At 40.2% G+C, this 27995-nt stretch overlaps 1 protein-coding gene across 2 annotated transcripts; it reads left to right on the top strand.

Moving 5' to 3' along the window:
• Nucleotides 1–2: 2 nt before the first annotated feature.
• Nucleotides 3–27995, top strand: RALYL (RALY RNA binding protein like). Of its 2 annotated transcripts, none has more exons than XM_082234052.1 (6): nucleotides 3–224; nucleotides 2807–2854; nucleotides 7445–7608; nucleotides 11240–11353; nucleotides 15333–15511; nucleotides 15883–16732. In XM_082234052.1, exons 1-6 carry the CDS (start codon nucleotides 202–204, stop codon nucleotides 15916–15918), a joined length of 564 nt encoding a protein of 187 aa, XP_082090178.1. In that variant the 5' UTR covers nucleotides 3–201; the 3' UTR covers nucleotides 15919–16732. The 2 variants fall into 2 exon arrangements, with proteins under 2 accessions (XP_082090178.1, XP_082090179.1); XM_082234053.1 differs by lacking the exon at nucleotides 15883–16732 and adding an exon at nucleotides 25066–27995 and having other exon boundaries at nucleotides 187–224.

A 27995-nucleotide genomic window follows, 5' to 3' on the forward strand; every position in this document is an offset into this window, starting at 1 on the left:
GACACTCCCCATATGAAAAAGAGCTAAATGGAAGGGCCTTTCCAGACAGGTATTTGGTAACAGTATTGTAGCTGTTTTTGCTATACAGTATTTTTCTGCATGCTTCGATGTAACACCATTCCTTTCCTCTTCCAAGGCATTGCAGGCATCAGAACACATGTCAGACACTAACTGATTGGATACTTTCTTCAGTCCTTGTTTATGCTCATTTCATCTCTCCTTGGGTGAATGAATGAATGAATGAATGAATGAATGAATGAAATCTTTATTGCTAAAAGCAATATAAGCCGTCACAATTGGTCACAATGCGTAAAATACAAATAATTAATTTAAAACTGAACAGCAACAACAGCAAAGCAAACATACAGAAATGCAAAAATCACACTCCACTTCTCACACTCCCCCTTATGATACTTGTCTTGGTGGCTAATTATCCCCAAGAGTTTGAGAAGAGAGAAATAAGGGGACAGTTGAGTTGCTAGAGGAAGATAACCAAGGCTGGAGAAAAAACAACAGATTTCCGTGACACCTTAAAGATAAAAAGATAAACATAACGTTTATGCACCAAGCAAAAATGGAAGCAAGAGCTTCACGCTCCTCACAGCCTTGTTAAAGGGGCACAGAGGAGATGGAGTGTGCAAACTTGAAGCTGCCTGCAGCTCATTTGCCTCATATGAAACTCTTGTTTCACATGGCGGCTGAATGAGATCATTGGATCCGTATCACAGTAATTAGGCTGCAAAACATAATTCTTTTCATCTTTACTGCTTTTCTTCTTATATTTTAGTCATAATACTTCCTCCATTTCTCCACACTTAGCTTCATTTCACTTTAAACACCTTTTTCATTTTAAAGGGGCCTTCCTACGTCTTTCAACATTCAGTCGCTTAAACTAAAACAAGATTGCCTACAATTATAACTCATTTGCGTGGCATTTGTCTTGCATCTCCTTTCAGAAAAGCTTAGGTCTATGATCATGCTTTCTGGATGATATTATGCTTTTGGGACTCGTTGGGAATACTATGAACAGTTCTGGTCGCCACAACTCCAAGAGGATATTGTTGAGCTGGAAAATGTGCAGATTAATAAAACGATCAGGGGGCCTGAGCAACTCCCCTATGGAGGGAGGTTACAACATTTTTAGTTTAGAAAAAAATGAGTAAGTGTCGGGGGACATGATAAAGGTATGTAAAATAATACATGGTGTGGGGGGGAAATGGATAGGGGAAAGTTTTGCTCCTCTCACATAATACTAGAAGCTGATTGGTGGGAGATTTGAGGAGAGACAAAAAGAAATACTTATTCACACAACACATATTTAAACTATGGAATTCGGTAGCGTGTTATGTAGTAATGGCCACCTTCTTGGGTGGCATTAAAAAGGAATTAGACAAATTCATGGACAATAAGACTATCAATGGCTACTAGTCATGATGTCCCGCATCAGAGGCTGTGTACTTCTGAGTTGTTTAGGAACAAGAGTGGGGGGAGTATTGTTGCACTCAGATCCTGCTTCCAGCACTGTGGAAAACAGGATGCTGAACTAGCTAGGATGAAAACCTTTTCATCCTATGGCTCACTAACCAAAGATGGATTAGTGAGAGGCCACAAAAATTAAGCACTTGCCTTCTTCAATTGCCTTATAAATTACGACTATTATTACTATCGTTATCATTCTCCAGAGCTGTTATGCTATGTAGGTATAAAGTGGCCAAAATTAGAACTGAGTTAAGTGAGTATCCTGTTTAATTGTCATAGAACCGTTTTAAATTGAATATGTGCATATGTTGTACATTACTCCTGAAAGCACTGAAAAGCGGTAGGTGTGATCCATCTGTACAGTAATAATAGAGGGACAGAAAAATACCTTGGGATCTGGAGGCCACATTTCTGTGTGGAAGTGTGTAATGTGCATGCAAATTGTAACCACCACACATGCTTCCAGTGATAGTCAAATGATAGCTTTTGAGTTTTGCAGAATTCCTATCCCTGAGATTCTTCAAGTTTTCCATTCCACCTGGAGTGGGGCAAGGTACAGTGTGATCAAAGCAGAGCTTGATCACCACAGAGCTTTGGCCCTTCCTTATCATCTCAGTCTGCCGCTTGATTTTACTTAATGTGTAGATTAGTTTGATATTTGATAATAACCTGATATAATGAGACTGAAAATAAAATTCAGTAGCATAAGGCAGACTTGATTCATATCAAGCAAGTAAAGGGTGCTGCTGTAACTATAGCAGAACAGTCTTGCTAAGTGTCATCAGAGCTATTCTTATTTATAGAACTGGGATGTCTCCTGGATTTCTTTGTACGTGTTGTGCATTCTTATGATTAATTACATTTTCATTCTGTTGCTCCTCCAAGGAACTCAGGGTGATGTACGTGATTTTATTCTCACCAGCAATCCTACATGATACATTAGGCAAGAGGAAGGTCATTGGCCCAAGGTCACCCGCTGAGCTCCGTGGCTGAGTGAGGATTTGAACCCAGCACTTTAACTACTAGACCACATTGGCAATTAGATAATAACAACAGGATTTTTTGTGGGGGTTTTTTTTTAATCAAATCTAAACCAGTGTTTTCTTTTCACCTTGCAATCCTTGCATTTTTAGTGAGATTGTGACCTGTTCAAAGACTCAAATTTCAATATTTCCAAACAATAGTCAATAAAAATAACAGTGATGAAGCAGTCTCCAGAGATGCAGACCCGAATTAGCATTGTAATTTCAAAATGTTACATAATGCTACTTATCAGATAATTCAGTCATGTCACCTCACATGAATTCATTTGTGTTCTTTTCTTCAGTGGCTATGTCTTTGATTATGACTACTACAGGGATGATTTCTACAATCGGTATGTGCACTCTTATTACTGTCTTTGGTTACATATATTATGCTCCTTATTTGACATATTTTCACATAACCAGATCGGAAAACCTTTGCATTTGTTTCCTCATAGGACTCAGCTTGTTTTTATTGCTTGTTTGCATTTCTGGTTTATATTCAGATTACATCATATCAGGATGATAGCTCCATTTTGGGGGTGCTCTGTGCACCATGACAGGCTTTAGTTTCTGGAATAATCCTGCTCAGGAATCAGAGCTTTGACTGAAGGTACTATTCTGCACATCTCTGGTGCCTTTATGTCACTGTGGAGGGAGAGTAGTGGGCCACGGATTAGCATGAAAGGCAACATTTCCAACAGGATGAGAAGGGGAGGGAGCTGTTGACCAATGGGGCAGATCAGAGGGACTCCAGCTTGCTTTTTGTATAATGGGCTGTGCCTCAGCTGCAGCATCTAAGACACATTGCTGCTGTTGAAGATGATCCACAGGAACAGGCTGCCCACACTGAGAACAGTCTAAGATGGCATTTATTGATATATTTTCATGTGGCTGTGTTGACGTCCTCACTCCATGCAAAATCCTTTGTGAGACTCAGGTTATATGGACTATTAAGGTATGTTCAAGATGCAGGTCTTGAAGTATTTCTCTGCAGCATGACTTAGTTTAGAATCCAGATTGGAAATATATCTGAAATGCAGCAGCTCGCTTTGGTGCTGCTCTGGCTTAACGTCTTCCACTAGTGTCCGTGCTGTCTGCCATCAAGTCACCCATTAATCTATAGCACGCTGTTGCAATACGAAACCAAGTGGGAAATCTGGAAAACGAAGCCAAGAGCCACGTATTTCACAAAGAATAATATGGCCTACTGGGGGACAGGAGAATGTCCAGCAAACTGGTCAAGAACTTATTACCATCCAGGGTAGAATTTAGAGGCCTTTTTCAGATTGGTACTTACGATAACAACGTAAGCAGCCCTTTCAACTCTTCAAACTCTCCTCCATTGCAATATATTCAGGAGCCAAATGTTCAAGGCGCTTCACGACACAATAGCAGATTAATGAGAAATTGGGGCAACCCTCCTTCCTACATCCTTCTGGATCCAGTGTGGTGTAGTGGTTAAGAGCAGTGGACTCATAATCTGGTGAACCGGGTTCGCTTCCCCGCTCCTCCACATGCAGCTGCTGGGTGACCTTGGACTAGTCACACTTCTCTGAAGTCTCTCAGCCTCACTCACCTCACAGAGTGTTTGTTGTGGGGGAGGAAGGGAAAGGAGATTGTTAGCCGCTTTGAGACTCCTTAGGGTAGTAATAAAGTGGGATATCAAATCCAAACTCTTCTTCTTCTTTATCCTTGAAATACATGTCTTGCCTCCTGTTTACTTAAAGCTGCAGTTGTATTAACTATACTCCAGCTAAGCAATTTTTGTTCAAATGACCATATACACATTCATTCCAACCCTGTTTTTCTCAGAAGCAAGTTCCTCCAAGTTCAGTGGGATTCTTTCCTAAATAAGTGTGTATAGGATTGCAACCTATAGAGGATATTGAAATCAGTTTTAGCTAAAATTGCTCTGTGATTTGAGAGTACCTCAGTTGAAGCTGACAATACTCTTATCAGTTTTTTTATCTTCCACTAATAAAGCACCAGGGGTGCCAAGTTGAATAAAATAGTGTGGGGGCCCATGTAAGCCCCACCCCACATAATTGATCACATGATGCAGTGCATACACACATATCATTTTTTATGGGAATGCTCATCAACTGGGTGGGGGGAGGCTCCCTCAAATATTTTATTGGCTTCTATGTGAAGTGCTATGTCATTTCTAGGTATAAGCAAATTTCAGTGTTTTTCTCCTATCGAAAGCACCTCAGATGGACTTGCTTGTAGGGATGGGGGAGAAACTCAATTCAGTTCACATTTAAAAGTGAATCTACCTAGAATTCACTTTCTGAAACAAATACACAAACCAAAGCACAACGACCCTTCAAAATTATTAATTTCAGTATTCATGCTATTGGAGATGGGTGAATACGTCAGTTTCAGTTCCTTCTATTTTCTCATTGTTCCAATCTGAAATTGTGTTCTCTACATTTCCATATCAGTTTGTGATTTATTTTTCTTTAAAGAGGTGCTCTCAAAAATTAATCAGCATTTTATTTTTATTTTTTAATAATATTTTTTTATTGCTTTCTTTCAGGTAAACAAATATAATCAGATATTTAACAGTAGCAACAAAACAAAAAAAGAAGAAATAAGAAAAGTAAAAAAAGAGATTCAGCTTTCCAGAACGTTTTTTCATAACCAACTGGACTTCCCCACATCTCCCTCACTCTGCTTTCTTTAATAAAAATGTCAGCAAATTATTACCTTGTTTCATGCGTTTTTGTACTTTCAAATAATTATATTTTAGGTTTAAAATACTTATTATCAGACTACTTTTGTCCTGAATTAAACATAAAAATTACTTTAAACTTTGGTTCTTTCATAGTTATAACTTAGTCTCCCAAATCATCAAATTTTTGCTGAAGCTAGACTTTCCAAACCATACAAATTCTTAGCATTCATATAACTTATAATGTTTTTGTAAATAGTCCTTAAATTTTTTCCAATCCTCCTCGGTTGTTTCTTCTCCCAAATCTCGGATTCTGCCAGTCATTTCGGCCAGTTCCATATAGTCCATCAATTGCATCTGCCACTCTTCCAGCGTGGGTAAATCTTGTGTCTTCCAATATTTGGCAATAAGAATTCTTGCTGCTGTAGTTGCATACAAAAAGAAAGTTCTATCCTTCTTTAACACTTTCTGGCCAACAATGCCCAGAAGGAAGGCCTCTGGTTTCTTGGGAAAGGTATACTTATATACCTTTTTTAACTCATTGTAAATCATTTCCCAGAAGGCCTTCACTTTCGGGCAAGTCCACCAGAGGTGAAAGAATGTCCCTTCAGCCTCCTTACATTTCCAACATTTGTTGTCTGACAGGTGATATATCTTTGCAAGCTTGACTGGGGTCATGTACCACCTATATATCATTTTCATAATATTTTCTTTCAAGGCGTTACATGCCGTGAATTTCATACCGGTGGTCCATAACCTTTCCCAGTCCTCGAACATGATATTATACCCAATATCCTGCGCCCATTTTATCATGGCTGATTTGACTGTCTCATCCTGGGTATTCCATTTAAGCAGCAAGTTGTACATTCTTGAAAGAACCTTAGTCTTTGGTTCAAGTAATTCTGTCTCTAACTTCGATTTTTCCACCTGGAAACCTATTTTTTTATCTTTTTTAAAGATTTCTTGAATTTGAGCATAGTGTAACCAGTCTTGCACCTTATTTTTTAATTTTTCTAAACTCTGCAATCTCCAATTGTCTCCAATTTTTTCTATTATCTCACAGTATTTTGCCCAACCAACCTCCATGTTAAGTCTTTTTCAGGCCTTTGCCTCTATTGGTGATAGCCACCTCGGGGTCTTGTTTTCTAACAAGTAAATAAAGCTTTCCTGACAATATGGTTTTTAAACAATTTGTGAACCTTTGCCTTGTCGTACCACAAATATGCATGCCATCCAAAAGCATTATTAAACCCTTCCAGGTCTAGGACATCAGTGTTTTCTAGTAAGAACCAATCTTTCATCCAGCAGAAGGATGCAGCTTCATAGTATAACCTTAAGTCCGGCAGGGCAAATCCCCCTCTTTCTTTCGCATCAGTTAATATTTTAAATTTTATCCTGGGCTTTTTGCCCTGCCAGACAAACCTCGAAATATCTTTCTGCCACTTTCCAAAACATTCCACTCTGTCCACGATCTGTAGGGTTTGAAACAGAAACAGCATCTTTGGCAATACATTCATCTTTACAGCTGCGATTCTTCCCAACAAGGAAAGTTTTAATCTTGACCAAATTTCTAAATCCTTTCAAAAATTAATCAGCATTTTAATTCAAATGTTTCATAATATACACATGCAATATTGCATGTAATTTTGCATGTTATTTTTCCCAGATATAATGCATTTTGGATGCTATTTTCAATAATAAAGGCTTTTAAATGCACTCTTTACCATAGTGTATGCATTCTTTTACACACCACTTGACTGGAAAAGTGATTTGCTAAATTTGGAGAAGTGCTAATTTCTTTGATGAGATGTTTCAGTTTAGTCACATTTCATTTCAATGATATTTGCAATCTTAAATTTCAGCATGAGCGTTACTATGAAGGCAGCAAATTACAAAGTTGAAACTATGAATTTAGAGCTAGACTGTCAGCAGAGCTACAGTGTGTGTGTTTATTTTTTTAAAATCTCATATTATTACTTGGGTGAAATGAAATTATGAGGTGCACGTTTTCCATACTCCTAGTTAAGACAAACTAATAATGGTATCCTTCTCTGAAATTACAGCTACTTACTTGGTCATGTCTGAAATACAAATATGCTTCTTAAAAGTACAAAGGTCCTTGAAATCTAATTTTAACTGTGATGCAAGTCATTGATATTTCAGAGAGCAATTTTCCATTAGAAAGTAGGGAAATTTAGTCTGCATGATCTCCCTGCCATCACACCATAACCAAGTGCTATGAAGCTTCTTTTTCCATTCCCTTAAGGTTGTTCGATTACCACAGCCGAGTCCCTGCACCGCCTCGTGCTGTAATTCCATTAAAACGCCCCCGTGTAACCGTCACAGCAACTCGCAGAGGAAAAGGGGTATTTTCCATGAAAGGGGGTTCAAGATCTACATCAAGTGGAACTTCGTCATCAGGGTCAAAATGTGAGTTCTATAATGCACCGTCGAGGTTGCCTGTATGAATATTATGCTTAATGCAATATATGTGGAATTCTAAGGTCATCGCATTGCTAAAGCTTTAAACATTTGGTTATCATGCTGAGAGTGAAAAGTTGTTTCCATTGTAATGGTTTAGTGAGAAGCAATGCATTCACTTAATGCAGACTATCGCTGTTGCTGTTTTTTTAAAAAGAGATCAAAGCTCATTGCATGATAACCAACTAAGTCAGGCATAGGCAAACTCGGCCCTCCAGATGTTTTGAGACTACAACTCCCATCATCCCTAGCTAACAGGACCAGTGGTCAGGGATGATGGGAGTTGTAGTCCCAAAACATCTGGAGGACCAAGTTTGCCTATGCCTGAACTAAGTCATATTCAGTGTAGACTCGTTGATTTCAGTGAGTCTACTCTAACATTGGTTATCACCCTTTGGCAAAGTCAGATTTGCTGTTCCATAGTGTCAGGAGCCATGCCATGGACTCATTGATTTCAGTGGGTCTACTTCACACAGTGGTGAAGCACAAATACCCTCCATGTCATGATAGCTGTCCACAGTAACTGCCTGGGACAGCAGGTCTCCGTTATAATAGCCAGGATGTGTGCTGTTTACATCTCTAAACAGTGGGATCTTGAACTGCATCTGGCACCCCAAAGGACTGCAAGGCAACCATCCAAGAACAGAAAGCTGTTGTTGTGCTGCTGAAGCATTATAAACAGTCTATGAAGTGCAAAGCACTGCTGAAAGCCTGTATAACTTATTCCCTTGGGGTGCCCCACAGCTCTCCCTAGCACAGTGTGTCCTTTCTGGAGTTCCTGTCCTGTGTTTGAAGAATGTAAGAACCTCTTCACAAATGAAGAAGCTGCAGACTGGTTGAGGCAGACATAATTCCCCTGTCTTGACAAAGCCTTAAATCAGCTGTGCTGGTTTCTCCCCTGCTGTGTCAGTGACTGAAAACTGGTAGCACATCCCTGACAGGTTCTTCCCAGGGCATTAATTCTCTCGCATACTAGTAGGGCAATGAATGTTGTTAATGTTGACATTAAAAAAAACAACCTCTTTGACACTGAATGTACATTTTCACTAATGTGGTTTTATATTTGTATGTGAGGGTGGCTAGTCAAAAGGCGAAACCTTATTTAAACCTCGTGTGTGTGCATGTCCTGAGGCTGAAGACTGATTCATAAATTAAGACCCCGTTCATAAATTGCATAGTCAGTTGCTCCTTTCCTTTCCCACTGTACAATGGAAAGTGTGCCTGGGCAGATTTCCCCCCTGCAGTGGGATCTTCAATCTTTAGAATCATTAGATCTCACAGTGGGTAACATTTCTAAGTCCAACAGTTCCCTGCTGGATCAAGCCCGTGGCTCATGTAGCCCAGCATCTGTTCTCACAGTTGCCAACCTGATGCCCACAGGCAGGACCCAGGTACAAGGGCACTCTCCCCTCCTGAAGTTTTCAGCAAGTGGTATTCAAAAACCCTGTGCCAATCCTGCTTTGTTTTTATACACAAGAGGAGCAAGATTGCATTCTAGGTCCTATATGGATTTGTGTGCAGCTGCAAAAGTTTTGGAGGGTGCTCTGTTTCTAAAAGTAGCAAATTGTCCACTAGAAGTAGGGTGAGGACCTCAATGTTGTTATCAAGCTTGAGGGGTTTGCATATTGTTTTGACTCTGGTTAATTTCTGACCATTTAAAAAAAAAAATCCAGTAAAAATATAAATCTCATGTAGCATACTTTTTGTTAAAAAATCAGCCAAGTGACAACTTATTTGTCATTTTCCATCAAAAGCAACAGCAGATGAATGCTGCTATATTGATGTTCCATGGCACACTTTGCTTTCTGCAAGTAAAATTGAAGCAGATGCTCCTATATTTATGTGAAATTGCAAAGGAGGAAAATATTAAACAGTTTTCTCATTATTTTGTTTATGGATCTGGAGGGACTATCTGGGAGCAAAGTGTTTGTTTGTTTTTTTCATAAATCAATTGTGACTTCATGACTGTTAGCCGGTTTTTACATGATGGTGTGAGACAAACAGTTTGATATGGTATTAGATCAATGAAATATATAGCGTGTCTACCAAAAGAAGCCTGGGGAGTCAGACAATTTTGTAGTTATGATAAATGGGAGCAGTTTTCTTGAATGTTTTCACATCAGAAAGCAACCCACCCCCCTCATTCCAGTGAATCTTCAGGCATTGCATCAAAAGTGGAAGATAGTTTGCCCTCATTCTGAATGACTTTACAGTACCTTCAGAAATGTCACCACAAACCCGAATATCTTTGGCTGTATAGTGGCGTGCATGAGATAGCACATGTGACTATTCACAGAAAGAACGAGACCAAATGGCTAGTGAATAGACCTTGTTCAACGAATGCAACTACCACAGTGCAACTTTCTTCTCTAATCTAGGCTGAATGAAATAAGCCAGGGGTCAGCAAACTTTTTCAGCAGGGGGCCGGTCCACTGTCCCTCAGACCTTGTGGAGGGCCAGACTATATTTTGAGGGGGGGGGGTGAACGAATTCCTATGCCCCACAAATAACCCAGAGATGCATTTTAAATAAAAGGACACATTCTACTCATGTAAAAACACAGATTCCTGGACTGTCCGTGGGCCGGATTCAGAAGGCAATTGGGCCAGATCCGGCTCCCAGGCCTTAGTGTGCCTACCCATGAAATAAGCAATGTAGATTTTGTACCAGGGGTGGCCTGAGATGTTTCAGCAACGGGGGCACAAACTCCTTAAGGATACTACCCCACCAGGCGAGGACTAATCCATTCCAGATCCCCCTCCTTCCACCCAGCAGTAGGGGTTCACAGAAGCTGGTGCAAAGCTCTGTCACACTGCCAGGCGGAGGGGGGAGATTTCCCCCTGCCTAGTAGCAAAGCTGGATGGCAGAACGCCTCCCCTCTTGCTGACTTACTCAGGAGAAGAGGCATTTTGCAGAGCTTTGCCGCCAGTCCCTGTCTGACGTTAGAGGCTGGAAAAAGCAGTGGCAAAGCTGGATGGTGGAACAAGATGCGTCTCACCTGAGGCGGCTGCCTCACCTAGCCTCATAGGTGGTCCAGCTCTTTTTTATACTGCACAGTGGTACCTCGGGCTACAGACGCTTCAGGTTACATATGCTTCAGGTTACAGACTCCACTAACCCAGAAATAGTACCTTGGGTTAAGAACTTTGCTTCAGGATGAGAACAGACATCGTGCGGCGGCAGCGGGAGGCCCCATTAGCTAAAGTGGTACCTCAGGTTAAGAACAGTTTCAGGTTAAGAACGGGCCTCCAGAATGAATTAAGTTCTTAACCCGAGGTACCACTATACTTGCATGAAAAATCCCAAACACTTTGGAAATGACATATTAGTCCTAAATGTGTCTTTTACGTACATGGATGAACATAGAAATAGTGTCATTTGGGGGGAAGGGCTGAGAGGGAATATACTAACGTTCTAACTTACCCTTCACTGAAGAAATATTAAAACATAGAAATAAAAATCTATAAGGCTATACCTTGAACTTCGGTTTTCGCCTTTATGAATAGATTGTACTGGGATACCTTTGTGTTGAAATATTATTTGAGTCATAGTTGGTACCTTTTGTTCTTTTTCTCTTCAGTGAAATCAGATGAGTTACAAACAATCAAGAAGGAATTAACTCAGATCAAAACAAAAATCGACTCTTTGCTAGGGAGGCTGGAGAAGATTGAGAAGCAGCAGAAGGCTGAAGCTGGTATGTGGAAATAATCCATAGCTCTTGGCAGCTCATTAAAGAGTGAATTAATTCTGTGCAAAGCTGTGAATCATATCATCAGTTCTATGGGAGAGGCAATTTTGGAAATACTGATGTGCTCACATTTAGGACCAGAAAGAGGCTTTTTGAGTACAACCTTATAAGCCACTAAGCAACTAACAACTGTTTAAAGACTAGGTTTAGCTATTCTCTTGGCTGCACCCATGCACCAATTTACCTGGGAGTAATCCCCACTGAATTCCGTGACACTATTTCAGAGTAGATAGGCCAATCTTACAGGTCAATCATGCATATGAGTGCACAGTCATTTCTTCATCTCCCTTTTGTCTGCTTTCAGAAGGTTTGAGGTTCAATCCCATGTATTTCCAATTAAGAGGATAATAAATAAGAATAAGAATAAGAGATTTTATTTATACCCCACCCTCCCCAGCCAAGGCCAGGCTCAGGCCGGCTAACAACCAATAATAAAAACAAGTTGATTGAAATACAACGTAAAAAACAAGGTTAAATACAACATTAAAACATTAAAATGCAGCCTCATCACAGGAGGAGAAAGGAAAAAAGAAAGAGGGGGAGGGAATCAAATTGACTCCAAGCCAAAGGCCAGGTAGAACAACTCTGTCTTACAGGCCCTGCAGAAAGAAATCATATCCTGCAGGGCCCTGGTCTCATGAGACAGAGCATTCCACCAGGCTGGAGCCAGTGTTGAAAAGGCCCTGGCTCTGGTTGAGGCTAATCTAACTTCCTTAGGGTCTGGGACCTCTAGGGTGTTGCTGTTTATGGACCTTAAGGTCCTCCGTGGGACATACCTGGAGAGGCGGTCCCATAGGTAGGAGGGTCCTAGCTGGCATTGGGAAAGATCACGCAAAGCACTTGGGAGAGCCACAAGCAGGTAGAGTAGACAATAATGAATTAAATATTCCAATAACTGACAAATATTCCACCCTATGAAATAAAGAGGCTGCAAACTGTTTTCTCCTTGACAGGGTGCAATTCTGGTAATATTTACAAGAGTGTTGTTGTTTAGTTGTTTAGTCGTGTCTGACTCTTCGTGACCCCACGGACCAGAGCACGCCAGGCACTCCTGTCTTCCACTGCCTCCCACAGTTTGGTCAAACTCATGCTGGTAGCTTCTAGAGCACTATCCAACCATCTCGTCCTCTGTCGTCCCCTTCTCCTTGTGCCCTCCATCTTTCCCAACATATAGCAGTTTTTAAATTTTCTTAACTGCTCTTCATGCAAAAATAGATTTCAGTTTGGTATATAAAGAAATGAAAATTTACAGATGCCCAGGTCACAAAAGCATCTTGCACTCAGAATATGCCATTTGGAGGGCCACAGGTTCCCCATCTATGAACTTGCTCTGCATAATTGCTGTAGATTAAAATAAAAACCTAGAATATTCATTGCAAGGGACTCTGATTAGTGGTGAATTCGGAAATGTATGTATCCTTGCACAGTGCAATGGAAAGTCTATTAATTGCATGCCCTCTGACATGTCGCAGGCATCTTCTGTGCCATGTTCCCATGTGAGTCACATACCCACACAAGAGCACGGCACCCGAAAACAGGATGTCCCAATTTAATTGGGACAGTAGAGGGGCATGCTATTACACAAAAACATTAACACAAATTATGCACAAGTTCGTATGTTAAACATCAAAACATTGCAAAACAAAGCACTTTCCTTCTGGGATGGCAAATCCCATGAAGGAGGAGTCAGCATAAAAGCTATTAATATGCAAAGAGCCTCCATGAGAGCAGGAAAAAATTATGGGTTTTTGTGTGTGAAAAAGGCTTGTGAATTCATTTAAATACAAATCAGATCTTAGACTGTCATTCTGCACTGACTCATAGACAGCAGAATATAAAAAGATAGCTCAGAGCATGTTAATCATGACTGAACTGACAGGTGAGCATACTTATTATTATTATTATTATTATTATTATTATTATTATTATTATTATTATCAATATTAATTCATTAATCACCTTCTACATAGTAGCCTCAGGGCAATGTACAAAAAACAACAAAAAAACCCAACCTAGATCCTTTTCAATACTGGTTATGCTTTGGGTGGGAATTTGAACCCTGACCAGAGTGACTCTTTTGTGAGTTCTGGGTACAAGAGAGGGAGAGGGAGAGATAATCTATCTATTCTGTATAATGGCATTTAAATTCATAGATGGTATAATGCAACCAGAGTACTTTTGGGTACCAGTGATTTAAATCATGTGCTGACTTTGTCTTCAAAATCAGTGGGATTTAATCCTGCTTAAATGGCTTGGTTGTGAACCGATATGTTTGATATGTTTCTGCGAGTTGCAACTGATAAAATATAAGAATACCAAATCCTTTTTATCTGCTAAAGGCTTCCTTCTGGTCCTCCCTGAACAAAAACAATCAGCTGCATTGCAAAGGAGAACGACTTGAAAAGTGGCAGATTTTTAAGTGGCAGATATTTCAAACAATCTATTATAATAGGCAGAATATACAGCATGAGCTGCTTACATCCAACAGTGGGAAGCTTAAAAAAACATAGAAATGAAAAACAGGGGAAGTTTTAATGATTTTTTTATACGCTATACTAAGGTCTGTCTCGCTTATCTTTATGGAAGTTATAAAGGGACAGAAAAGTTATGTGTTTATACTCAGATGTCTTATTTTGCTAATTAATTCTGTGTTTTAAAGCTGGCAAGCTTAACATAAGTCAACAGTGTGATGCAACAGCAAAAAAGCTAATGCTATTTTAGTCTGCATCAACAGAAGAGTAGTATCCAGATCAAGGGAAGAAATAGTACTGCTCTATTCTGCTTTGGTCAGACCACACCTGGACTACTGTGTCCAGTTCTGGGCACCACAAATTAAGGATATTGACAAGGTGGACCGTGTTTAGAGGACGACCAAGATGATCAAGGGTCTGGAAACCAAACCTTAGGAGGAGCAGTTGAAGGAACTAGATATGTTTAGCCTACAAAAGAGGAGATTGAAAAGAGATACGATAGTCATCTTCAGATATCTCAAGGACTATCACATGGGTGATGGAGCAAGGTTGTTTTCTCCTGCTCTGGAGGCTAGGACCCAAACCAATAGCTTCAATTTACAAGAAAGGAGATTCTGACTAACCATCAGGAAGAGCTTTCTGACAGTATGAGCTGTTTGAGAGCAGAGCAGACTCCCACGAGAGGTGGTAGACTCACCTTGCTTGGAGGTTTTTAAGCAGAGGTTGGATGGCCATCTGTCATGGATGCTTTAGTTGAGATACCCAAATCTCAAGAAGATGGACTAGATGACCCTAGGGATCCCTTCCAAGTCCACAATTCTATGATTCTACATGGCACTGACTGATGACAAATATCAGAAGCAGTATGCATGTGAATACCAGTTTCTGGGGATCCCAACCAATTGAGTATTACTGCACTTGTGTTGTGCTTATGAGCTTCCCAATGACATATGAGAATATTGTGAGAATAAAAATTTGGACTAGCTAGGCCTTTGGTCTGATCCAGCAGGCTTCTCTTCAATGGTCCCTCGTTACATTTTGACATGCATCACTGCAACCGTGACAGTATGAAAATTACTTTTAGAAAGATAGCTCAAATGCTCAGGAGACCAGTATCAATTTCATAAGCGTGTAATCTTGGTCATAAATATGTCTGAAACTAACCCTCCAACTTGCTCTCCTCTTCCAACTTCATCATTCAAAAAGCATCCTTTTAAACTCAGGGGGATTTCAGAAATAGTTTGTGATGGTGCACAGGGAACTTGTGTTCAAAGGCAAATATCCCGCTGGGCATGTATCAGCCTCTTAGCAAGCCAAAAGAAGATCTCTGAACCTGGGTAATATATCTGGTATCATTTGGGGATTCAGAGAATGTATTCTGCTGTCTATAACACAGTTCCATTTCTGGAAAAGGGGATCTTACTTAAGCTACATTTTTCGCCTTTTTCTTATAGAAACCCAAAAGAAACAAATAGAAGACTGTGCAGACCTGATCCAAGAGGAATGTATATCAGAGAACGCTGACAATTCCACAGAGGATCCTATAGAAGGAGGTTTAGATGCAGATGGAGATGGCGAAGATATGACTGATGGGATAGAGGAGGATTTTGACGAGGATGGAAGTAACGAGCTGGTAAGAAATTTTAAATAGTTGTATATGTAAGCTGAAAATTTCAAGAATGAATGTAGAAGAACAACAAAACAAATGCTATTAAAAGCTGAGATGCTGTGTAGAGGTCCTTTGAAAAACTCTTAAGATGGTTATAATGGCAGTCAATGTTAGTTCTTTACATGAATTCCCATCTGTGATGTGGTGAGATACTTTTGGGTGGAGCAGTTTAAAGGGCACACAATTATTGAAGGCTATCAACCGAAAAACATAAAACATACCCTCTGCCAGTTTCATAATCACATTTACCAGTAGTAAACATTTCTGGAGGGTCTCTATAGAACTCACCTTTGACTAATATGCTTAGGATAACAGCATTTCTCTTTGATTCACAGCCCAGCTGGAATGTGGACCAATTTAGTTTTCGCTGAAAAGAATGGGATGAAATAAATTTATGGAGCTTGATCTTAACGTACGTTTACTCTTAAGTCTCCCTGCATTCCTTGAGGCTAACTCTCAAGGAAGCACGCGGCCTCTCAAGCTGGGAGGATGCAACCTAATTCTCACTTGCTTTGTGGCGAGATCGTTCTGCATGATAAAATACAGCACACTTCTCTCTCAGAGCTGTAATTTCACTAGCACTAGTCCAGCTTCAATGGCATGATGTTCCATCTCCATGTAACGGAAAGGGATAGAAATAATCTTTCTGTGAGGATGACAGCCTCTTCTTTTAAAAAGCACCAGCAACGGTAGTGGATCTACACTGCTCTGTTAGAGCGAGGAAAGCATAGCCTGGAATAAACTCTGTTTTTTAATATTTAATTTGAAGGACAAGCCTTGATTGTTCTTTCCTGTTTGGGATGGGAAACACAAGCAAGGCTATTTATTTTTTCATCATTGTTTCATGGACTCCTTTAATTTTTTAATCCAAAAGGAAGTTATTTTTGGGGTGTGCACCTTGCCTCTCCAGCTCAGCCACACGGAAGCAATTTTCAGCAGCAAGCATGTCCTCCCTGCAGCAAGGTTACTTCCATCCCTTTTTATAATGTGTGGACAAAATGCTGCTCTTAACATTTCAATGGGGTTTTTTGGAGAAACTTTAGGTCTGTACCAGGAAGAGACCTATTTCCGGCCTGACGCAAAGCTATATTCCCACCAGGTAGGGGTGGGAGGCATTCTCAGCTTTTATTCTCTCAGTTTCTCCTTTTTACAATCTTTAATTGCGTTCTTCACATTTCTGTAGCAATTTGCAATTTTAGAGTTAATTTCTCCTAATAAGCATATTTTTAATGCAGTTTTGATTAATGTACACATATTTTGCAAGCAATTTTCCCTAATACGTTTTGTGTTTTTATCTTGTATTTTATGCTGTGATCTTCAGATGAAGGGCAGTATACATATTTAATTAATATAATAAATATGATACAGTGCATTACTGTATGTTATTTTCATAAATATATGTCTATATGCATTTCCCTGTATATATTCATTTTTGTAAACATTGGTTGGAGAACTGCCCTGCAAAGTTTGGATAAGTGTGAATTTTGTAGGGTGCCTGTGTTTTCTTTTTCATATTGCTTCAGAAAGTATGGATTTGATAGATTTGGCTTTAAATGCAAACTGAATTGAATTCCTTTCCCTCCCACCCCATCCCTACCTCTAGGGCAGTGTTTCCCAACCTTTTTTGGGCAAAGGCACACTTGTTTCATGAAAAAAATCTCGAGGCACACCACCATGCCAGATGGGGAAAGGTCACTTTTTACTTATGTAATAAAAAATAAAAAAATAGTAACAGCATAGAAGGTAATGGTTAGGCTAGCATCCCTCTTCCAAATATGCTAGGTTTTTATTTGCAGGGACTGTTCTACATGGGAAAGCATTCAGCACTGTCATTCTCCCATCTGCCATCTGAATTGGTACTATTCTGGGTCAACTTACTCTGCTGCATGTGTAGATGAAAATGGCACCACGTGTGGGGGAGGGGGCAGAACAGGTTTCAGATACAGGATATTAAGCATACACGTACTTCAGATTGAACTGGTTGCTTGCTTTGCAAGTTTTCATTTCCCAAATGATTGCCTTGGCAAGCGCAATACCTACCAGGCTCAACGCCGGTCTCGCGCTGCTGCTTCCCGCGCTCTCAAGGACCCGGGAGGAGGAAGGCGTGAAGGGAATCCCGAAGGCGCGAAAACCTCGTGCATGCGCAGGCCTTCCGCCTGCGACAGCCCAGTAGGCCGGCCGAAGCGAGTGGCGATGGGATGTGGGAGGGAGCTCGCTCACCGCCCCGCGTGTGCCTATGTGGGGCACGTTACAGCCCCGTGACGTCAGCGCCACGCAGGCAGCCAGGCAGGCAGACGGCGAGAGCCCTGCGCTGGGCGGCCTCTCCTCGCCGTCGCCGCCCCGCCTCTCGCCGCCCGACTCGCCCCCCTCCCTCCCACGGCACACCAGGCAACGTCTCGCGGCACACTAGTGTGCCGCGGAACACCGGTTGGGAAACACTGCTCTAGGGTGTACTCAATCCTTGAAGCACCTATAGGGTGGTGATGGAAAATAGACCCACTCAGGACCAAAGTTCGGTAGTTCAGTAGTTCAGCATCTGCTTTGCTGATCAAAGTGGCTGGGGCTATCCAGTCAGATGGATGGGGTACAAATAATATGATTGTGATGATGCAGAAAGCCCTAAGATCAGTCCCTGGCAGCTTGGGCTGGGAAATAATTCTGTCGGAAAACAAATGGCTGGACTTTTCCTGTACTTCAGTCAATACAATGGAATCTTTTAAAAGACATTTAGTTAACAGACATTCTTTGCATGTTCCGTGTATGCGCACAATGTTTGTGAGCAACTCCTAGCTTACTAGTAGCTTACTCCACACAGATTGCACCATATTATAGGCACAAGCTCTGAAACTTGTTGGAAGACATAGTGTGTCTCATGTGGTGGCTTCAGAGCTAGCTTTTAGCACCCAGTACCCATGTGTCCTAGCAGGACCCACCACTGATGCCTGGCCTTGGCCCTGCTTGGAAAAATGCTTCCAGCCTGATACCCTGAGCAGCAGCAGGTGGCTGGATCTAGCTGCCATTTTCATTTCCACAGTATGTCTAACATAGCATTTATCAGGGCTGTGTGAGAAATTAATTTGATTGCTAAAACCTGACACCCGGTATGGCTTGGAGTGCTTGTGCCTACCACTGCTAGAGAAGCCCACCAGGGTCCCAGTGACTGAGGCAGACCACCAAAGAGAACTTCCCTCCAGGCCCCTCAGTGCCAAAGCTGTCAAACTCTGGTAAAGGAATTCAGAACACAATTTGCCAACCAAGCATCTGCAGACACGAGTGTGCCCAACGGTATGAAGGATATCAATATAATCCCCCTCAGAAATTCACAATGCAGAAGTTGGGGGGCCATGCCTGCACTATTTTGTATTTCTGTCCCCTTTTCTCCAGTTTCAGATGTGGCAGCCATTTTGTGTTCCATACATCCCATGGCAGCCATTTTGTGGCTGCTACCCATAGAGCTGTCTCAGTCCTGTCCTACAATGAAATGAACCAAAAGAAGCTGGAATTCAAGGGCTTGTCTCCTTATGTGAGAAAGTGACGTCTGAATAGTACATATGCTGTGTGAACAAAGCATATAAATTTAGGATGGTGGTAGTTCTTAAATTATAGGTATTTTAGCCCTGCTGTTCAAAAGGAAAACTTTGCAGTAGACACTATAGCTGAAAGTTGTTGCTTGCAATGAGATCTCTTCAAGTTGTAACAAAGGCAGCGCTCCTAACAGTTTATTGATTTAGAAACTGATTTCAATCCCATTCATCATCCTTTCCCGTTATTTCTGCAAAATAGATAGTGCCTTTCAGCTGTCAGTGTGTGTCATCTTGAATCATAGCAAATAATTATTGTCCTCTATTAAAAACAAAATGACATCTGATAAATTACTGAGCAGCATCGGGGTACTTTTGATCCCAGAAAAGAAAAGATATTTCTAATGAAGAGGAAAGTGAAATAGATAACATACACAATGACTTGTAACTTGACAGTTACAAGATATCACTGTATGAGCAAAAGAAAAGAAATAAGATGTTCTCTGCAGAATATATTATAAATCGGGATCTTCCTAACAGAAAGCATGGTACTTTGGATAAGATGTGAGTTTGCCCAAATGTTTCAGGTGTAATACTTTTTATATTTCTTTAGGTATTGTATGTTGTACATTCTAGTCACCCATGCCACATTACCAACTCCTGTAGATAGTGCCTACTGAAATGGAGTGAAAGCACAAAAACATTCAAGAGCCAATCTGCAGACTGGGGTGAGCTATGTTTTAAGAAGGAAAAACCTGATTCTTGGAAAAACTATCACATCAGGAGGAAAGTTTTTAACTAGAAGTTTTTTTAAAAAGTTTGGGCTGTTTTTTTAATTGGGAAAATATTTTAACATGTAATCCTCCCTGCCAGGACACTCTGAAGTGATACAATCCCAGTGGAGCTCCATTGCATAATTATTCTAAATTTGTAGGCTGGCTCTGGCTCAAGTTTCTCACCTGTATTTCAGATTTACTGTTGCAACCAATTAATTTTTTGCTGAGGGTTTGCAATATCTCCTTTGCAGCACTAAGGGAAGATACGCTGGGCTTATGTTTTATGTGCTCCAATTACTTTGGGTCCAACTTACTTACTTATATATTTTAACTTTTTGAGAGATTCTTTTTTTAAAAAAAAATGCACTCATTGAAAAACGTCACCATTCAATTGTGGCCTGAATTTCTCTTCACTTCCAAGATGTTTTCCTTAGACATAACTGACTCTCAATAACCATGACTAAAGGAAAAACTGCTGCAAAAGTTGGAACACAATTCAATGGCAAATGGTTCAAATAAATGGTTCGCCAATGCTGTGCCTTTTCCTCCTTTGCTTTTATCTTTTAAATTTAAACCCAGTCCTCACTCAGGGACTTTACTACCTCAGTTTACTTCCAAATGCATGCAGAAGACCCCAAGTTTATTCTCCAGCATCTTCAGAGAAGGCTAGAAATTTCCCTTCCCGAAACCCTGGAGAGCCCCTGCCAGTTGTGTAGACAGTACTGGGCTAGATGAACCAATGGTCTGACTTGGTATAAGGCAGCTTCCTATATTCCTAACTGTTTCTACATTAGCTTAAGCTGAAGGTTATTTGGGTAAAGCACACTGAGTCACTTAAGTCTACAGCTCAGCTTCCCATCCCTGCAGATACTATTCCCACCACTGGCTTTCCTCTTTCTCCACTTGCGCAGCAAAGTTTCTTCATCCTTCATAGCAGATCAGCTATTAGTTGCAAAACTAGGTAAAAACCCAGGGACCTTTGAACATTGTTGCATCTCTTTGCCAACAGTATCATAGGCATCCATTTTTCCATTTTTCAAGTAGCAGCGTAGTTCAAATTTTTTGAACTTGGACCTTCTGTTTTCAACTTCTCAATCCAACAATAATTTGTCCAAAATATGAATGAATTGAGGTTCTTGTGCATATTTGTATATGCTCTGCTGCATGCAAAGATTTGCCACTAGCATTAGGTGCAGAAGAGAACCAGACAGCTTCAAACCGTGTGTTAAACTAGATTCAGGCTGCAATCCTATACACACTTACCTGGGGTGAAGTCCCATTGAACTTAGGGGAACTTACTTCTGAGTATTGCATGCAGAAGTTCCCAGAATTCAACACCTGGCAGCTCTGATATTTCAGACAGGTGGCTTTCCAAGCTCTACCTGAAGATGCCCAATGTTGAATTCTGCAATACATGGGCTCTACCACTAAGCTACAGCCCTTGCAGTAAGCTCACTTTGTCCTTCCACTTGGAGCTCTCCAAGGTCCTGCAACTCCAACATTACCTAGACTCAATCACCTTCAGGCAACTTGGTATCCACCAAATCTAGTTAGCTTTGGCAATTGAACTATGTGATAGGCCCTCAGAGTATTCTTTGAGGCACTGATGAACTGAGTCCTGATTACTGGTTGCTAGCTTCTTCTCTACAACCTTCTATGAATTCTTATTCCTTATGGCTTCCAGAAAGCAGGCAAGTGACTGGCATATCTTCTTAACTTAAACATCCCACTTCAGAAAGTCCTCAACCAGAATCTAGGACAGCCTATCCCTGTCAGATCCCTTGAGATTCAGTAATCTCTGATACAACCTCCAGTTCTTTCTACATTTTTAATATTTGGTTAAGGGACATAATATATTTTCAGGATACAGTAACTGTTGGCTTGCTATGGTTGGCTTCTTTCATTTTCAGTAATGAACATCTGATCATCATTTTCTGACACCTCTCCATTATGGAAATATTGCATGTTTCATCGGTGTCCAGATGAATGGAATTCTGCTACAATTTATAACCTCAAAGTAAAAAGGCGAGCTGAGAAAAGAAAGAGGAAAAAATGAGACTGATGTAGAAGAGTTTGTGAAATGAAAGAGGGAGTAAGAGAATAATAGGGAACTGAGTGGATATATCCAAGTATCACCTGATTCTGATAATAAAAAAATTCCTTCCAGTAGCACCTTAAAGACCAACTAAGTTAGTTCTTGGTATGAGCTTTCGTGTGCATGCACACTTCTTCAGATACACTGAAACAGAAGTTGCCAGATCCTTCTATATAGTGAGAAGGTGTATAATGAGATAAGAATCCAATGTCTTTGTTCAGACCAGGCCTCTCCATGGTTTTAAGTTTGGTAATGAGTTGCAACTATGGCAGACCAACACGGCTACCTATCTGCAACTGATTCTGATAGTTTAAGCATTAAATAAGCTTAAGCTATCATTTCAATTTGCACTTCATTTTTCTGGAAAAAAAAGTATCACTAAGAGCAAAATTGAAAATGTACAGGCAAATTATTATTGATGGGAAGAAATCATAAAAATTAAAATACGCAGTTGAGAACTGGTCCAGCTTTTCTATTGTTCTTTTCCAAATGTGTTAGTAATCCTTCCTTGACCTTTCACGCCAGTGACTTTCAAATCCATCTTCTTGTCACTTCCCTTATGCAAACTTAAAGCAGAAAACCTCTTCCTTCTCCTCTGTACACGTGTGACCTACTTTAAAACAGCTTTGAGTCTCCAGTTTCAGTATTTTTCCCCTTGTGGCTCTCACAAATTTCCCCCTCTATTCCTTTCCCCAAACAACATGCACACTACCTACCTACTTCTTCTGCCTTATCAATCCTGAGTTGCCAAATGTGATACCTCTCAAACACAAAGGGGTTGTATTCACCTAAATCCTACTCAGAGTAGACCTGTTAAAAGTTAGCCATATCAGTTAATGTCAATGGGTCACTCTCAATAGAATTAGCATTGAATCCCCCCCTCCCCAGGCTTCTCTAGTTTTCAGCAAGTTTGCCTGTTAAACACAACTCAACACAACTGACTTAAAGGGATCCATTTTACAGTGCCGTCAATAGAGTATGCAGTGCAAACTTTCAGTTTTGACTGCTGGTAGCTCACAGAGGAAATAAGACAACTCTTAGCACTGTATGGTATTATTGTTTGGGTGTTTGTGGGCTTAAGGGTAAAGGACAGACATATGCAGCTGAAGTTTTATCTTTCTCTTGTGTGTTTTTTTTTGGGGGGGGGTGAACATAACACTTCTCCAAAAAATCTGCTTAATTGATGAAATGTTGGGCATTGAGTGTGTTGAGAGTGTGCATTTCATGGCTTTAAGTGACAAGGACAAATTATTGGCAGAGTTGTTAAATTACAATATATTATAGATTCCAGGTCTATGGTTCTATATTTTGTTTAATGAGGTTCACAAATATGCTATTCGGTGGTGGTGGTGTGTGTGTGTACATGCGCACCCTTTTAGCAAATCTGTATTTTCAGTCATAATCCAAAGCAAAGTGGATCTTTTTTTTTTCTTTCAGGTGATATTTTTCTTTACAAGGACACCAAATGAAAGCCATATGGTTTGCTAGAATTTAATTTGATTCCATCTTTGTTGTGTGAGGGTGTAATTTATATAATTCCTTAAAATAAACGATTTCCCCCATAAATTAGTCATCTTGTGGGTTTTCAAAAAATGTCACAGCTGCCACACAGCCAAAGATAAATTATATAGAATTTAGCTGAATAGAAAGAAGCAAAATTAGTTTTCTATTGCCTCAGGTTAATCAGACCCCTGGGGGAAGTGGGAGGGAGACTATCACTCTGGAAGTAATAAAAACGTCTTTTGATGTTAAAGTTGCTCAAGATTCTGTTACATTTTGGCTGGTCCTAATAAAAGTATTGCCATACTATGGTTTTGGGGTTTTTTAGGTGATGACTTTCCATGCCACCCTACTGAAACATGCCAGATGTGCCCTGACAGAAAATTCTGTAGCCATTTTGCAGCTTAGTGAATGTTCAACACAGCTTCTTAATAACACCAAAAGTGTGTTCACCCCTTGGATCCAGACAGTTCGCAATGCTCTTTCCTCATTATAACCTGCAGAGCCTTTCTGGCGGGTACAGAAGGCTTGTGAAAAGATCTCCAATAAATAAGCCGAAAATCTGTTGCTCTTTGTCTTCTATATAATATGAGAGCGCAATTAGGGAAAGGGAAAGAAAAGACTAAAAAGAGCAGGATTCTTTGGAGCTGAAAGGTGTGGAGCAGCACAGGTTGCATTCTCACAAGCTCTATAGAGCTACTTCACCACAATCAGGGCTATCTCTGACGCAAGAGGAAGGTTGGAGGAAGAAAATACATTTCTTCTCTATAGAGATAATTCCGCCTGTGAACCTGCTGCTAAAAATAGTTAGAAGGCATTTATGGTTTAAACGTGAGCTGGACCCAGCATGTTCTCGAGCATGTTTTCAAGAGTGGGTGATGTGGAAACAGCCCCACATTTTTGTCAACCTCTGCACAATATGCAGGAAATATGAATGCTTTTGACTCTGTGGTTCCACCACTTCAGAAACAACTGCTTGGCCAGCCTAGCGTGTGATTAAACTATAGCACCTTTATTCATTTTCTATAACAGGAATCTAAGTTCTGTGGCCTTTTAAATGTGTTGGGGGGGTTATTGGTTCTTTTCTCTCTATTTTTGTTACATATTTTGTGTTCTCATTTTGTGTTTTTATGTTGTGAACTGCCCTGTAATCTTTAGCTGGTGGTATACTAAATGAATAAATGAAATGGGGCAATTTGCATTGGGTAATTGTTAAGAAGGGAGGAAGGGGTGAGACATTATGGCAGAGCTTTCCCCAGTTTTCATGTTGATTACACACTTTTTGCACGTGCATCATTTCACGATACAGTAATTCAATTTTACTAGCAAACCGGAGGTTAAACTAGCCCCTTTCCAACCATGGGTGGAGCGCAGGGAGCGTTCCTGCGACACACCTAAACGCTGCAGCCGACACACTAATGTGTCGCGATACACAGTTTAGAACGCTCTGCACTATGGTGCTGATCCAGATTAGATCCCCACCTCCAGCTATATTTTTACAAAGGAAAAAGACAGTGGTCATCTAGTCACAGATTCCCTGGATCACATTTACTTTTGCCCACAGTCTCCTGTCACTGTCTCTTATTCAAAATGTTATCAAATTAAAATTTGCATTTTATCTTACAGTTTCTACAGATCAAATGAATTCGGAATGACATCCAGTCCCTTTGGAAACCAAGAACATAATAATTCACAGACTTCCCCATGTGGAAATGTGAGCTGCTGTTTCTTGCTGGCTAGCAACATCTTTGACTCAATTTTTATGGGGCGGGGAAATGAATTAACTTCTTGAAATGGACATTACCATTCAAAACTTAGAAATTCCATTTCTTATATGTTCTAAAGCTGTATAATTGTCAGATTTATATGGTTTAGATTGTAAATGTGTTTTTTCCTGGCTAATTATTGGTATTATTTTTTTAATTTTGATGTCAGAAGGCCAATGAATTGTATGATAATATGAAGGACATATTTAAAATGAAGGAGACACTGTATACAAATGTATATTTGTAAAAGCTATTTTTATGATTAGCATGTTTTATGGTTCATCATATTAAAAGTCAGGTGATATTGCACTTAAATGTTTACAGCATAACGAAATGAGATCATGAAAGATTTATGATCTAATATGTTAAATAGTATTTTAATCATTTGTATTTATTTATATTCCTGTTTTAGAGCCAGTGCATTTATTAAGAAGTAGGGTCATAATGGAGGTCAAAGTAATATCCATGCCCAGATTTATTTATTTTTTACAAACATCATAATGCCAAAACAAATATAATTTGGATATAGTAGTTTTGTGCGCAATATATATCCCATTGAAATCAATGGAATAACTACCACTCATTTCAATACTCTGAACTGTGCCCTCAAATCTTAGGATGTTGTAAACCTACACAGATACATTTGCTGCTCTCTGACATAACCATTTGTCAGACAGCATGGATTGAAACATGATTTTCTTTCTTTTAAAAAGAACAGTAATACTAAAACTTCCAATAGTGTTTGTTGCCAAATCGAAAGTTGGCATGTTGTTCGATTTCATAATTACTCCATAACCCACATTTTCCAAATTGCCAGTATTGAAGTCGCATGATCATGGCGGTATGTTTGGGGTTGGCAACCAAGCTTTGTAGGTAGCTCCCCATAAGGTTAGTCCAATGACCTGGACTTATTTCAAACCAAACATCTATAATACTACCACAGTTTGCCTGGTGTTAAAATTGCTTTGAACGATTTGGATGCTCCTTCAGTCAAGCACCTATCTGAACGGAGAGGCCGTTCAGATTTCTTCGTGGCATCCCTGCCAATAAAATATGAATGAGGCCCTGGATTGTGCAATATCTTTCTCTGCCTTTGTTTCTCATTCCTAAGTGTTTCTTGTACTCTCAAAATAAGGCTGCCCAACTGTATGTTAATTTACTCTGTGGTATCTGTATAAACTCTTCCCCACACCCCTCACCAAATCTGGCAAATTTTTCCCCACATGCTAATTGGAAAATATTTATAGATACACTTAATGTTGTACAGCTGTGACTGCTCCTGCTCCAGGGAAAGAGCTGGTGATTTGACAATGCTGAAAATAAAGCTGCACGGATCAGAAAAGTCTTTCCACCACCTCAGTTTCTCTCCTCTCCTGGGAGTACTGTACCATATACCTCTGCACACGGGGAAAATGGACCAAGAGTTTTGGGTTGTTGTTGTTTTTTTTTCCTTTCCAGAATTCCTTCATTGTCTTTTGACATAGTTCAGTTTTATGATTCCTAAAATAAAGCTAAAAAATAAATTTTAGCTTTTAGTAATATTAATATATAATTTCTCTTAAGTTTTAATGAGTTTCCCTAGGCCAGCGTGTTCTTGTGTAATTAAATTATTTGGCCATTCTTAACAAGATTCAAGCCCCTTTCAGATGGGGGGGGGTCACACAGTCACTGAACATGTGGGGAGGGGGGTATCACCATTCTGTCACACACACAGGTTTGCTACAAACAGGCCGCTGCCCCCACCCACACAGACTATCTGAAAGGTGCCTTACACACTTGACAACGATACTTTTCCAGAGTACTTTCTCTAGTGCATAGATAACTCCCCCCCCCCCCCAGTTTTGAGAGACAGAATATTTATTTCCCACGATTTCGTGTCATCTTACATACACCTTTCCTACAAATTATTGACAGCGGCAGACCTATAAACCACAGCGCAGAATACTTCTGCCACACGCTAGTTTGTTAGCACAAATCATTTGTACGATATGCATTAAGGTAGGGGCACGGACCAAAGAATAACTTGTTGTTCTGATAACCTGGCGAGCAAATCTGAATAACCCCAATTTAGAAAACCACCCTGGTCAGCTGGGAATATGATACAAAGTCAGATACAAAGTCAGGCTTATCAGTCCATCTAATCCAGTACTGCCTGCCCTAACTGGCAGCTGTCTGAGGCACAGGTCTCCCCTAGCCCTGGCACCTATTTGTTTGTGAAAAGAAGCTGCTCTACCTACATGTGTCCCAGTATATTGCTTTATTACACCATTTGCACTTGAGCATGCTGGTTTCCGTGTATGCACTTTCTTCTTAAGCTCATGCAATAATTAAAAAAGGAAAGGTTCCCCCTCCCCCGATCCGAAATCTAGCATGTGGAGCATGATCCAGCCTCTCCTTTACTGTGAGTCCATCAGCCACATACCTCTGTGACACAGGGGACCCAAATTGTCTCCATTTGCAATCCAATGAAGGAAACCAGATTCTTTTCCCCCCTTCTTTTCACTTTTCTGTATCCTTACATTTAGTCTTGTTATATCTTTTTGTCTACAACAATTATTTCTAAGCAGGGAAAGCGGTTTCTAAAACGTCGAAAAACGTCGTTACCTGTACACACTTTCTGCAGCCCTTTTCAAAGCCATGGTAGTTTTTAAACAACTATGATAGGAAGTTTATTTGCACTGAATATATTGCCCATGTGCTCTCGTGGAATCATTTCATGACGGTTCTGTTCCAAATGTTGTAACATAATTTTTACATTCCTGTAAATAAATATTTTCTCTGACTAATGCA

Source organism: Podarcis vaucheri (genome assembly GCF_965113315.1).
Source record: "Podarcis vaucheri genome assembly, chromosome: 8".
NCBI classification, from domain to species: Eukaryota; Metazoa; Chordata; class Lepidosauria; order Squamata; family Lacertidae; genus Podarcis; species Podarcis vaucheri.

Coding starts and splice junctions, on each gene's coding strand:
- RALYL (XM_082234052.1), top strand. CDS start 202: ATGCTCATTTCATCTCTCCTTGG. Junction 7,609..11,239: donor TTCGTCATCAGGGTCAAAAT/GTGAGTTCTATA, acceptor TTTTCTCTTCAG/TGAAATCAGATGAGTTACAA. Junction 15,512..15,882: donor AGGATGGAAGTAACGAGCTG/GTAAGAAATTTT, acceptor TTTGATTCACAG/CCCAGCTGGAATGTGGACCA.